Below are 13,818 nucleotides of genomic sequence, written 5' to 3'. Positions count from 1 at the left end.
GAAGAGAAAGGAAAAGCTATAACCCAATTCAGACCCGAACACCATTTACACAGTACAGAAGCCAATTCCATCGACCGGAACAAACACGGGGTGCGGGTTCCAGTGCAGAAGTGTCGCCCTGTGGCCAGCACAGCAGCTGGATTGGTCGGAAGGAGACAACGGGGGTTACCACTGTTCGGGCGAGGGAGGAGCGAGGAGTTGTCTGGCCAGAGAGCCGTGTGGCTCTGACTGAACCTGGATGCTGGACGCATCAATCGCGTGCTCATTGCATTGCCTCTTTCCGTGGTATCGCGGGCTCTTCGTGTCCAATGTCAGCGCTTTGCTCTTTCTGAGCTGGCGGTGCGACGGGGCCTTCTGCGCTGCCCTTTGCATCTGTGTCTTCGGATGAGGCGGAGGCTCCGTTCGCTTGCTCCTCCTCCTTAATCGCGTCTTCGACGAACGCATTGTCGATATCCCATTGTGTCTTAGCGTCCTGGAACAGGGTCTGAACACGATCGGCACGCTCGGCCTGGTCTTTCTCCTCTCTTTCGCGTTCCTTGCGCTCCTGCTCCATCTCCTCCATATGCCGGAGATCATCCACACTCGGCTCGTAAAGATGCCAGATGGTGTAATGCGGAAGACCAATGACCGAGAACCCCATGCGTCTCGCCATCTATCTAACATTAATATCTGCACATAAGACCTAAAAGGTGAATGGTCTCTTACCTTGCCAAACCCTTCAGTTTCCGCATGTTTCTCGAAACTGAAGGCCGGGAAATGGACTCCCGCGCGGAACACTCTGGCCTTTGCCAGAATGCTGACACCGCCAACTCCGTCCAGCTCCATCTCCATATCGGGATCTCCGTAGGGATCGCGGAGGTAGGCAAGATGGGGCCGCCACGTCGCATACTCGGCGTAACCTTCCACAATGACCGCGTCCTCATCGAGCGTCTCGGCGAGGGCCAGTGCGGTCTCCGACTCCTGCCACGAGTTCAAATCATACGGCTGTTCTCCGCCCAGCCAATCCGGTAGGGGTCGCCACACATCTGATTCACAAACAATTAGCCAACGCCACAACCACCACCACCAAACCCAGGAGAAACCACTCACTCGGCACAATCACATCCTTATCATGTCTCATGAGATCCTCCAAAATGGTCCGGGGCGCCGTCAACACATCCGCATCTCTCCAATACACCCAGCTATGCGTTGGACGCAGCGTAGCGCTAAGCAACCAGTTCCTAGCCTGAGCCATCAACTTCCTCCGACTAGCCTGGGCAGCGAATCCGTGCCGACTCTCGACATCCTGCTGGACCTTCTGGCCGAAATCCTTCTGGATGACGGAGATCTCGCCAAACGACATGCTCGTATCCGGGTCATGTTGCAGCTCATCCAGCATCGACTCCAGCATCTCCATTGTATCATCCTTGGAATCGGAAACCAGGAACGCCAGGTCGATCAGATTGTGGGGGTACGTGAGGTTGCGGAGGTGCGAGAAGAACATCGGCAGATGCGACGAGGCGTCGCGGAGGGGCGTGCACATCAGCACTCGTTCGCCTTGTTCCCACCCGCTCCCGCTCCCCTGCATCTTCGCTAGGTCATAGTATCGGACGGTTTCCATTTGGAGGTCTTCCACGCTGGAGGAGGAGGCGAGGCCGAGGGAGACCACGGGGAGGAAGGCTGCTCGCAGTGATGGGAAGATCAGGACGAGGAGGAGGGTGGAGATTCCGCCGAGGAGACATAGTCGTTGCATGAGTTGTCGGCGACGTCGCATTGCCGGTTGGGGCCGCGGTTGAAAGCTGTAAAGCCATTGTTAGCGGCGGATATTTTGTTGCGTGGCGGACTTGAGGGGAATTGGGGGGGGGGCCGATCGGGGGGGTCCGGTGTTCATGTGAAGGAGAGTAGGTGGATGGTATGCGATGGAAGATCCGGGGCAAGCTTACCGGTGGGGGGAGATGGAAAAGGTGCTGCCTTTCCCGCGAGGGTAGGCAGCATAGCCATTCGTGAAGGCGTGATGCCTATTCATGGCTCCGAAGATGACAGCATGTAGCTGTAGCTGTAGCTAGGAAGCCGAGTCCCGACGCAACGAACCTCCTAGGCACCCAGATCCTGGAGACGAGGGCGACACAGGCGTGGAGGTTGGTTGCCACCTAGAAAATGCGCAGGGATAGGGAAGGTGGAAAAATCGGAGCGGGAGCGAGGGGAGGATCACCGATCCCAGGGAATATAAGAAGGTGCCGCGAAGGCTAAGGGGGAGGGAGGGAGTGGGAGGGCGGCGAAGGAGCGAGAGAAAGGAATAATACTGACTGACGGTAGCATTGATTGCGTCTTCCGCACGTACGGCAGGCAGGCTCAAGGCGGCGACGAGGCTAGCCAGCCAAAAGCCCGGCCCGCCGCCCGGGCCCAGATCCGAATCCGGCCATCCCCCTCGCCCGTTTGCAGTACGGAGTAGATAAGTACGTACGGACTAGATACGGAGTCCTCCCTCCAGTCCGGTTTCTAATTACAGAAACATGCCATTGTTATATAGGTACCAGGCAGGCAAAACCAGAAGAAGAAGAGACAACCAAACTCCTTATCTGCAAGCCCACAATAGTTACAACCCAAGATGAACGATGAACGATGAACGCAACCCAACCCAACGCCTCCCTCCCCCACCCCCAAAATGCCGTTGAAGAGAACCGGGAGAAAAAAAAAATTAACAATAGAATGAAAATAAAAAGAATTTTGGACACAGAAAGAAAAGATAGAAAAAAAAACCAAACCAAACCCCCGACAGCCCACGACTTCACCTAACGAGCAGTCAATCGTGAAACGCGTGATTGCGGCGACCCCATCCCCTTGACTCCAATCTCAACCTGTCGCATCACCTTCTGGAGCAAGCCGTCCATGCGCGGCACGTCCCGCAAGGCAGGAATGACGGATGCGGCCTCATACTCGCGATCCAGCACATAGTACCGCTCCCTGCCCCAGTTCTCCACCGTGTCCTTCTGGAATGCCACTTTAACGATCGCCTTGGCTGGAACGCTGGCCTTGTTGATCGCGCTCCTGGAGAACACCCGCAGGAACGGTCGGAGTCCAGATCGTGTCTGGTGCGCCATTCTGACCGATAACGGCGCGGTGGCCGTCGTGAGCTGGCTCTCTCCGGTCATGCCGCCGGGATCCATCGTGTATACGTTGAGCGCAATGCTGCCGGTCTACGGGTTCGGCAGGGGTTAGTTAGTGGGAAGTGGGTCACAGCAAGCCGGAAGGGAAGATGGATGGATATATCTATAATATATCAGTCAGGGACTCACCAGGACCAGACTTCGCCGCAGGGCATACATGGTGGCGCTCATCGAGAGCTTACTACTCCCGAACCGGGCAGTCGCTTCCTTGGTGCTCAGAGGCGTCCCGGGGGGCAGGTCGGCCCTCTCCGGGTCCTCGTCAAAATAGTCCAGGGAGCCCTTGGACATGGAGGAACATCCGACATTGATCACTCGGGCGCCGCCGTTTGGTGTACCGTCGCCCGCGCGGAAGGCCTCGAGCAGACTCACGGTCAACAGAAACGGAGCGATGCAGTTGGTCTGATAGACGGGATCGTACCCATCTCGTGTGACCTGATCGGTAACGTATGACGAAATGGCCGCGGCGTTGATCAAAAGGATGACAGGAGGGATCTGTTTGCTTTGGACCCTCTCGACAGTATACTGGGCAAAGCTCACGACCGAGTTAAAGCACGCCAGGTCCGCCTTGACCACCTCGACGGACCTGGGGCCGACTAGGCGGATCCGGTCCGTCACATCCTTGACGCTGTCCGATCGGATATCGCGGGCCACCAGCAACAGGTGCACGTACGGTTGCGCTTTGGCGATGGCGACCGCTATCTCCGATCCAAGGAGCCCATTCCCTCCTGTGATGATCGCGGTACCAACCAATGGAGTCCCCATGGGTGCGACGATCGATCAATCCGAGAACCGTAGGGTATAGCCGTCAGTGGTAGGAAGGTAGGGTAGAAACGGTCTCAGCGGGAGCACCAGAGTCAGCGCAACATGCTTAGCAGGAATATAAAAGAAAGACAGTCCAAGACGTGAACGACACGACAAACGAGGGGCGGAGGCTAGCGAGCGAACGAAGCCAAGTTAAGAGACGCCGGCCACCTCTCTAATAATAAGCGATGCAATGTAGTGAACAGAGCCAAAGAGATCAAAACATCTCGCCGTCCAAGTATTGTCTGTCTGTCTGTCTGTCTGTCTGTCCACTGTCCAGCAAGGTCAACCCAACCCGCAGCCGGAGGAGTAATGATAATGAAATGAATTGAAATGAAGATAGAAGAATAAAATGATCAATTTCTAGTAAAATAAACAGAGGGGCCAACTGCAGACTTGCAGAAGGAGCAGGACAGAGAGAAAAAAGACAAAAAGAAAAAAAAAAAAAAAGCAAAAATGTATCTGCCAGCACGAATAATCCCAAACAATGACAAAAAACCAAGGGCAACAAATCAGAAGCACGAACTATCAGAAGGCGGATAAAAAATCAGAACATCAGGGCATCGATCGACTGCGAACCAGGGAAATGGAGGGGCCGCAAAGCCGACGGACGGCAATCTGCCCGGAGATGCGCCAGGCACGAAAAAGAGCAGCAAGAGATGCAAGAGAGAGAAAGAGAGAGAGAGAGAGACCAACCAGACTTGAAACCGTGGGTGGAGTGGGCTGAAAGGGGGCTCCACTCGGAAGAAAACCAGGGAGGGCGGTGGACGAGAGAATTGATCAACAACGAATGGATCAGTCAATCGAGGGGGAGGTTATTAATAGACGGATGGGTGAAACCCCGTTTGATATGGCGTCAATGAGGTACGACGAGCAGCAGAAGAGGTACGGGGTAGATACTTGTGCCTTGCCTGTCATGGATGAAGTAAGTTGCTTCTTCATAAATCACAACTGGCTTCCACTTGTTTTTCTTTTCCCCTTCTGGGTCTGTTTCTTGCTTTCTTTGTCCCTTTCCTTCCCTTTCCCCGAGGAAGAAGGTCCGGGGAAGATCCGACCATAATAAACCCCTACGTCGCGACGAGACAGCTCGAGGCAGAATAATGATTTTCCAGGACCAGGATCGAAATTGGCAACGCAGCGCGCGGTGGAGGCGAGACATACAGCCCATCGTACATCGCCCCTTCCAATCCATGCATCCATCTCGCGTGAGCCGCCCTTAGGCTCGCATTTCATCATCCGGACGTTGACTCTTTGTTTTGAGTAACCGATTCCTCGTATACTTTCCTTCTTTGGAGAATAACGAGATCCCCTCCCTCGCCTCTTATTCTCCGATTTCCACGGCACATCATCCGAATCCCTCCCCTGGATTCGAATGTCCAGCAGGCCATCATGATCATCACCGCCCGCAACAGCAAAAAAAAAAAAAAAAAAAAAAAAAAAAGTATGGTCGGAATATCTACTGTGATCACCATGACCCGCGGACAAGAAAAAGAAACGAGGGAGCCACCGGTCGTTATTACCATGAGGGAGGGGGTCCGTGGGTGAGTTAGGTGAAGAGACGGACGGGCGGACCGACGTGTATAGAGTTGGTGCCCCCCGGGCTGTGGCGTTCAATCGCGCGATCCAATGCATGCATGTCCTTCTTCCTCTCTGCAGCCACCAGGCGACTAGCCCTCCACTAATCTTTAGCCTTTGGGAACTGGGGGGGGGGGGGGGGGGCGAGTCGGTGGGAACATTGATTCATACTGGAACTGGCTGTTCTGCTGCGCGTGATGGCATCCGGGTTATCTCCGGGCATCTCGGGGGTAGATATGGGGGTTGTCGGGGTTAGTAGTGATTTTGATTTGAGAGAGACCTGTGTTGTGGCATGTCGGACAACGTGTTGGCTGACTGGTCTGTAGGTACGGAACCTTCAGTCGTGTTAGCCGCCACGACCAAGGTTAATGGGACACGATGATCGCTAGGGAAGAATGAAAACTAATGCCAGTCGAACATTCATTACCCCATAGGACCGGTGGATCCAGGTGTCATCGACTCACTCCTACTGTTTACACGGGGATGGTGATACGAGGATCACCCCGCCCAGCAGTGCTCGGCGTGCGCTGCTTGGCACTCCAGCGCCATTCCGGTGGACTGGACGCCTGCTGTCGTGGTTGCATCCCCCCCCCCCCCTCTCGCCCCCTGGGCTCAGCGCTGGGAGGGGCCTGTTTGTTGTCTCGTATTCACTTCACACGTGTTGGGACCGGAAGGCGACATCTACCGGCCAAGCCAAGGCTCTCGACCTCGCTTGCTGACAGGCAATGCGGTAAGGTTCTACATCAGCGCCGCACCAACAAGGCGTCCTCCCCCCCCAGCGCGGAAACCCGAGTCTACAGGAATCGAGCTGGCTTGGCATTGCTGACCGGCGGTGATGTTGACGGCGTCTCCGTCCGGCATCCGCTGGGACCGCTGGGCAAAATAGCTGGCTGGTACCGGGAAGGACACGAATACCAAAGGCGAAAGTGCGTGGCAGTCATGTATTCCACAGAACACGGCAGAACGCCCGAGAAGATACTATACATCCGTGGCCCGTTTTGCTTCCAGACCGTGCGACCTACAGCCGCAGCTGATCCAGTCGTCTTGTGCAACCGCACAGCCCGTCTCGGACACTAAGCCGCGATATCAACCAAGATCTTGACGTGTTGATCCTTTCCTTTGACCAAAGCTTGGAACCCCCTTTCCACGATGTCCTCCATGCGGATCTTGCTGGTGATCAGAGCTTTGGGGTCGAGTTTGCCTGCAGGCGGTTCTGTCAGCCCCCTGGCAGTGCAAAACAGGATACATTATTGTCCACTTACCTGACCATATCGCTTCGATGACGGCCTCGAAATCCCCATCTTCATAGATGACAGCCCCCATAACGCTTTTTTCGCCCAGAACCACACCGAGCGCATTAACTGACGGTCTCTCCACAAACAGTGACACAATCGTAACCGTCCCTCGCTCTCGGATTCCTGTTACGGCAGTATCGAGGCCAGCCTGCGCGCCAGAGCATTCAAAAGCCACATCCGCACCCATGCCCATAGTCATTCCACGTACCTTGGAATTAACATCCTCCGTTTGAGGGTCAATGACACATGTGGCACCCAAAGTGCGGGCAAGTTCCCGCCGTTGGACCGAGATCTCAGCAACGACGACTGTTTCCACTCTGCGGGCCTTGAGAACCAGGAGCACAGCAAGCCCGATAGGCCCGCCACCAACCACAAGCACTGTGCGGGCATCACGCAGAGAGCAGCGATTCACCGCATGCCATGCCACGGTCAACGGCTCAACCAAGGCTGCAGCCTATCAGCAACAAACCAAACCCCGAGCACCAAACACCCCTGTAATCATCAGACAAGAAAGGAAACCTGGAAGCTTACCCCCGAGATCTAGAGCAAAACCCGCTGGCAGCAGAATGGCTTGTTCTTCCCTAACAACCACAAAATCTGACATTCCCCCTGCATCGCCTAACCCAAGTTATGCATCAGCATAGCCCCCGTAGAAAAAGGCGCACTCCAATAAATCAAATACCTCACTGGAAACAAGGGAGGAAGCTAACCACTAAACCCCACAAACCCCAAATTTCGACAACAATTGGACCAACCCCGCAGGCAAGCCACACAACCCCCATCGACCAGATTCGGCTTCACGGCCACCCGGTCTCCGACTTTGGCGAGCGTCACGCCAGCGCCGATCTCCGTGATCGTGCCACTGAATTCGTGGCCTAGGGTGATGGGGATCTTGGCGCGGGGGATGGTGAGGGGGCCGTGGAAGTATTCGTGGAGGTCTATTGGATATCAGTCAGCTGGGTTTTGGATATATGGGTGGGGATGGACACGTAGGTTTGTATGCCTTAGATAGGACCTTGGTACACGGACAGGTAGGTAGACAGGTAGGTGTGTAGTCAAGAGGGATATGGGAGATAAGATGGGACAGAATAACGTACCACTTCCGCAAATACCTACAAACGCAGGCCTGATCTATACAGAAGATAGTAAGTAGATCAGCAAGCAAACAAAGTAAACAAACAACCACCATAGCCATAAAGAGGCAGGCCACGCAATAACAATAACAAAGTGATCCAAACAAACAAACCTTCACCTCCCCCACCCCACACCTCGGCTCCTCGATCTCCTCGACCCGGACATCCCCAGGTCCATGGTATCGAACAGCTCTCATACTAGGCATGGCGCATGTGAATCCCGTGGACGTGGATGGGTGGATAGATAGACACCAGATTAATGAACGATAAGCTAAGCTAATCTAAGCTAATGAAGCTAAGGAAGCTAGGCCAAACAGTCAGACTCGGAGTAGGCTTGTCGAGAAGTAGACGGGTGGGAAGTGCGGGGGAGAACAAGGGAGGGGAGAGGGGGAGAAAGGAGGGGAAGAAGGAGGGGGAGAAGGAGAGAGGTCTCACCAGTCACCGCGTCGGGTTATTTGTCTGTAGGTTTGGTAGGGATGGGCGGGTTTAACCCCCGAGATTCGGATTTGTTCCGGTTTGGTGATTGTAATGATGATGATGATGATGATGATGATAGTGATGGTGTGTAATTAAATGTAGAAGGGAAGATGAAGTGAGGATTGAACTGCTAAATGATCGCCTTCCTTGAGAAGGGTGGGCGAGTGGAGGGTTGCAGGAGATAAGTTCGAGTTCTCTCTCCTCGATATGAAGACTCCGGCGCATATCTAGTAAGTACTGGTACTGGTTGTTGGCCGTCCCTTCCCTTTTCGGAAAGAGCGTTCAGGCAGTGGGGTCTACAAGTAGTAGTATATAAGTATCAAAAGCCTACAGGATCTCGTCCAAATGTAGAACCGTCCAACAAAGCAATACAGCAGCAGTACAACATGGAAAGAAATCCTCATTTCTCATCTAACCGCTATCAATCACAATGACAATCACAATCACAGGTAGTTATTTACGTTCCCATAGAGCAGACATGTCCCATTGAGTGCGTTGTTCATTTTTTTTATTAAAAAAAAAAAAACTATTTCCTCCTTTTCATGACCCACTTCCTCATCTATGAAACCCTCCTCTTTACCGGACAGCGGCGCCCTTAAGGGTCTTAACGACACAGACGACGCCGGAGGCGGTCTTCAACTTGCCCAGGGCGGGCTTGCCCTCCTGGCCCTGCACAGCGGGGACAGCAGTCATGTCAAAGGCAACCTCGAGGTCATCGGTGGTGGTGAAGCCGGGCTGGTAGGTCTCCCAGACCTTCTTCTTGGGGTTGAGAACCTTCTCGGGCTCGCCCTCGGTCCAGCCGTCGAAGCAGATGCGCTCACCGGCGGGGGCATCGGCGGGGGGCATGACGAGCTCGACGGGTCCAGCGTGCGAGTCCTCGCCCTCCGCGACACGGGGAGAGGCGGCCAGAACCATGGCGCAGGACTTGATGCCACGCATGGTGACGGGCTTCAGGTTGCAGACGGCGACGATCTTGCGGTCCTGCATTTCCGGGAGGGGGATGAGCCCGTTCAGGCCAGAGCACACGGTGCGCACGGTCTTGCCGGTGGCCTCGTCCAGAGAGGTGTTCTCGGTGCCCGGGGCATCGCCGCAGTCGATGGTCGAGACGTACAGGGAGTCGGCGTTGGGGTGGTTGACGGCCCGGAGGATGTGGCCGACACGCAGGTCGATGACGGAGGGGGACGGGGGCGCGGCAGGGGCAGGGGCAGCCTTGGCCGGCTTCTCCTTCTTTTCCTTCTTCTCCTTCTTGGGCTTGCCCTCGCCCTTGGCACCGGCCGCGGCGGCGTCCTTGGCCTCGCCGTCCTTGGCCTTGGTGGCAGCCTCGGGCTTACCCTGTCCGACGACGAGGGGCTTGCCCGCGTCGGCGTTCTGGGCCGCGGCCTTCTCCTTCTTCTTGCGCTCCTTCTCCTCCTTGGGGTCGACGGGCTTGGGCACGAAGCGCACGTCGTTCAGGTCGATGGCGATCTTCTCCTCCTCGGGGATGCACAGGCCGAAGAGCTGGGCATTCTGGACGAAGTCGACATGACGCACGATGTGGTGGTAGCCCTGTTCGCCGGTGCGCTCTTCGGGGGTCCACTTCTCGACGATGGGGGCGAGGAGGGCGTAGGCGGAAATATCAGCCACGGAGGGCTTCGCACCCAGCAGGGTTGTGCGCGCGGCCAGGTGAGAGTTGATCTGGGAGAGGATGGTGGAGACGAGAGGCTTGTCATCCTTGACGAGGGCGGTCTGCAGGCCCGAGATCGTGGCCAGCCATTGCTGGATGTCGGCCTCTTCCGCGACGGAAAAGTTGGTCTGCGGGAAGATTTTGGGTGTGGCCGTGTGGAGGTCGGGCTCCGTGGCGTCGGGGGAGACGGCGGTCGGGTAGGAGCGGTAGAGGAGGGCGAGGAGGGAGGTCTCGGGGGCGGAGTTGATGGCCATTTTTGCGAATGGACGGGCGACGACGACAGGGAGGAGGAGAGACGAGGTGGTGGGCGAGGAGAGAAGAGGAGGGGCAGGATTGAGATGGACTGACGGTGGCAGGCGTTCAGTCACCGACGGCCGGGCGAACCGCGGGGTTCTTCTGCTGGCGACCCGCAGGACGGCCACGCCGCGCTGGGCGAGGAGCGTCAACTTGGCGAGGAGATCCCAGGACAGGGATCGTGGGTGGTCAGATTAAGTGGTTTGGCCAGAGGAGAAGAGCAATTACAGGCTGGATGGACACAATTGCTTCCAGTCGCGCTGCACGCGGCGGTTCCTTTTCTTTTCTTTTTTCCCACCTCCCTTTTTGCGCCCTTTTTTCGCTGATCCGCGACGACTGCCTGAAAGCGTTTAGGGCTGCCAGCTGACTCAGCACAGTTGGACTGGCAACAGACCAGCCTGGGGATCGAACGTTATAACTATGGACAATACTATAATTAAACTCGATGCCTGCTGATTTCCGACAGGGGCAGTTGACTCTTTATTATTGCTAGCTGCTGTACGGTTGTTATTACATCGATGGTCCCGTTCGCCATTCCCAGACCCCAGCGGAAAGAATGCACGCGCACGCGAGCACTGGGTCTCTCCTTCTATCCACAAAATGCAGCTCGAACTTCGGGAGATATCGTTAAACCGACGGGGGAATGTCAATGTACATGGAAGGAAATTTAGTTCGGAGCCGCAACGCCGAGGGACGGTCCGCGCATGTCAAAGATCACATAGAAGGCCTTCAGGAAGGTGTCGCCGAGGATTTGCAGCGATTCGCCCGCGTTGGATTGGATGCCGCCGTAGCACACTATTCATTCAATGTCAGTCGGGGGAAACAAGCCACTACCCACTAGAGCAACGGATATCACTTACGGGACTCGCCGGTAGTCGTGTTGGTGCCGACCTTCGAGAAGTTGATCAGGTTGCCGGGGATCGTGGCCAGACTCTCCGTGCCGATGGCGATTCCGAAGTTGGGAAGCGTGGTGTTGCAAGGGTAGATGTAACCACCGACGCTGTCCACATAGACCGACTTGGGGACTTGCGAATAGTAATCCTTCACCACGTCCTCGTTCAGCAGCATCAGGGAAGTACCGGTGTCGGCAATCGAGGTGTTGACAGTTCCAATCGACTTCAGCTCTCCGCCGTTGACAGAGTATTGAGGGGTGACGAACTCCCAGTATCCGTTCGAGGAGTCCACACTGACATTGGCAATGCCACCCGAGTACTTGCTCTGATCGATCGTACCGAACTCGAACTCGCCCACGCCGTCGCTCTTGAGGGCCGCAGTCATGACGGGGAGATCCAGACTGGGCGCGACATTGGCGAAGAACGTGTCCTGCGCCTTGGGCTGGATGGTGTTGATATTAGAAAAGCCCATTCCGACCAGACCGTTGGAGTTGGTGTCTTCGACGAAGGACCCGGACACTTCGGTGGGGATGCCAAAAGCCTGATTCTGGACAATTGCGCCTCCGATGTTGACGACATCCGTGCCCACTGGACCAGCAGCGTAAGAGGAGTCGCCGTACGAGACATTGAAGCTGTAGCCTGCCATCTCCTTGAAGGTGGTGGAGTTCGACGGGTTGTATTCCGTGTGGCCTGTCAAGGTCTCCTGGATCCGTGTGTCCATCACCCAGCTGCGAACGATCTGTGTTAGGGGGTCGTATGAGTAGACGGCCGGATTTCGATGCAACTTACAAGTCGGACGATCCGGTGTCGAACGTCATGACGATCTTCTGGCCACCGATGATCACAGGCGAAACGAACTCGGCGTCGCCCTCGACGGATGTCGCGCTGACCGCGCCGGTCTGGTCGGGCTCCGAGTCATCGTCACTTGCAGCTACAGCAGCAGTGTGCTCCGTAGTGATGGGCTCAAAGTCCGCCAGGTCAATGTTGAGCTTGGCCGGGACGATGCCATACTTTCTGTATGCCTTCCGGAGAGCAGAGGGGCCGTGCAGCTCACCGGTGCCGCGACGAACGCGAGCAACCTTGAAGGAACGGGCTTTGTGTTGGCCACTGGGGCCGTGGGGTAACGAGAGGACGCCGTAGCTGAAGAAGACGGCCAAAATGAGGGACTGGAGGAGCTGCATGATGCTGGCTCGAATTATCGCGGGCTCTGGCTGTAAAAGAGTGGCAGGACCCGACAGGTGCTGGAGAAAGAAAACAAAAGATCGCAACAAAAGTATTAAGTATGTATGGAGAGAACGATTCCTTCCCAGCAGGAATGAGCATATAAGGGGGGGGGAAAGCAGTATGGGGGCCAAAGCCGTGACTTCGCCTATTACCTATTATACTGGATGAGGTACAAGGCTGGAGTGAGCAAGAGGACAGCGCAAAGCGAACAGATCACAAAAACTACTTTCAGCAAAATAACCCCAAGCAGGCAATCCCAACGAAAGAAAAGAAATGGGGGAAAAAATGAAGGAATTATACTCTCATTGTTTACCGGGGAGGGGGGGGGAGGGGAAAGTCTATAAAAGGTGAGGTGAAAGGAAAGGAAAGGCCGGAGGGCATTCACCCTCGCACGAGCTGGTATAATGCGCCCAAGACACCAAGAGCGAGCGACCTGACTTAGTACGCATGGTCCACTCGGTCGGTATTTAGTACGGATTCACGGAGAGGGGCCCTGTTCCAGGTTCCAACTTGCTGGAGCAGGCGAGTCTAAAAATCTCACGGTGGACAGGCCGGCCAATCCGGACAGGGAGGGCAGAGCCAAGGCACTTGGCCCGGACCAACGGGGAGGAGCCATCTCATTTGCCTGACACGGAGGGGCTTTGGGTTAATGGGTTGATGGATCTCCGCTGGGCGAGCTGGAGACTGAAGACTGAAGACTGAAGACTCGGCGAGGGGTGCAATGGCCGTGGCGCGCGTGGGTTTGACAGCCGCCGCCTGGGCGACTGAAGCGACTGGGAGCGACTGGAGCGACTGGAGCCCTGACAGCAGCCCAGGCGCGGCCCTGAATGGCCGCCGCTCTCCGCCCTGAAACCGCCACCCGCTCGGCCTGCGCGACGGTGAAACACCCCAGCGTGCTCTGAAGCAGTCCAATGGCTTGTCGTGTTACAGCTTGGGCAAAAACAAAAAAAAATTCACCGTGGCTTCCATTGGTGCATCCCTTCTCCCCTCTCCCCCTCCCCCTCCCTCCCCAGAAATCAGGCAGCAGGGATGCATTGTGCATCCTCAATTGACCACCACGCCAATGGCTGCATGGCTTATGCATTCGATGCGTGGCCGTGGGGGTTGGATACGTCGTACAAGTGAGCTGCGTGAGGTGCCTACCTACGTAAGTACTACATAGATAGATCTACCCAGAAGGAAGTCTTACTCAGGCCGCGTACGCCGCGGATTTCTTTTGGTTCTAACAGACTCAAGTATTGGACATAAACGGTTCCTGCGTCAATTCAGTCCGGTACCCTCCGGGATCGATGATCCTGCACTTGCCTAGCTCGTCTT

General features: G+C 55.8%; 4 protein-coding genes across 4 annotated transcripts; all 4 read right to left on the bottom strand.

Moving 5' to 3' along the window:
- Nucleotides 1-262: 262 nt before the first annotated feature.
- Nucleotides 263-3,908, bottom strand: BO70DRAFT_368840 (Anp1-domain-containing protein; the record flags this gene model as incomplete). The annotated part of the gene is made up of 6 exons (XM_025544648.1): nt 263-652; nt 706-1,025; nt 1,090-1,778; nt 2,764-2,765; nt 2,850-3,176; nt 3,276-3,908. 6 exons carry the CDS (start codon nt 3,906-3,908, stop codon nt 263-265), a joined length of 2,361 nt encoding a protein of 786 aa, XP_025402196.1.
- A 2,225-nt stretch (nt 3,909-6,133) lies between these two features.
- On the bottom strand, nt 6,134-8,290 carry BO70DRAFT_309028 (2,3-butanediol dehydrogenase). The gene is made up of 6 exons (XM_025540121.1): nt 8,064-8,290; nt 7,915-7,948; nt 7,528-7,755; nt 7,349-7,435; nt 6,785-7,264; nt 6,134-6,723 (listed from the first exon to the last, which is right to left on the bottom strand). Exons 1-6 carry the CDS (start codon nt 8,154-8,156, stop codon nt 6,596-6,598), a joined length of 1,050 nt encoding a protein of 349 aa, XP_025402195.1. The 5' UTR covers nt 8,157-8,290; the 3' UTR covers nt 6,134-6,595.
- A 522-nt stretch (nt 8,291-8,812) lies between these two features.
- BO70DRAFT_359310 (putative cofactor for methionyl- and glutamyl-tRNA synthetases) lies at nt 8,813-10,632 on the bottom strand. The gene has a single exon (XM_025542510.1). It carries the CDS (start codon nt 10,342-10,344, stop codon nt 9,004-9,006), a length of 1,341 nt encoding a protein of 446 aa, XP_025402194.1. The 5' UTR covers nt 10,345-10,632; the 3' UTR covers nt 8,813-9,003.
- A 204-nt stretch (nt 10,633-10,836) lies between these two features.
- BO70DRAFT_377462 (pepsin-like aspartic protease) lies at nt 10,837-12,848 on the bottom strand. Its single transcript, XM_025545193.1, has 3 exons — nt 12,067-12,848; nt 11,245-12,005; nt 10,837-11,179 (listed from the first exon to the last, which is right to left on the bottom strand). Exons 1-3 carry the CDS (start codon nt 12,456-12,458, stop codon nt 11,052-11,054), a joined length of 1,281 nt encoding a protein of 426 aa, XP_025402193.1. The 5' UTR covers nt 12,459-12,848; the 3' UTR covers nt 10,837-11,051.
- Between the last annotated feature and the right edge of the window lie 970 nt (nt 12,849-13,818).

This window comes from Aspergillus heteromorphus (genome assembly GCF_003184545.1).
Source record: "Aspergillus heteromorphus CBS 117.55 chromosome Unknown BO70scaffold_4, whole genome shotgun sequence".
Classification (NCBI taxonomy): Eukaryota; Fungi; Ascomycota; class Eurotiomycetes; order Eurotiales; family Aspergillaceae; genus Aspergillus; species Aspergillus heteromorphus.
The sequence above is the reverse complement of the archived record's forward strand: the minus strand, read 5'-3'. Positions and strand labels throughout refer to the sequence as shown.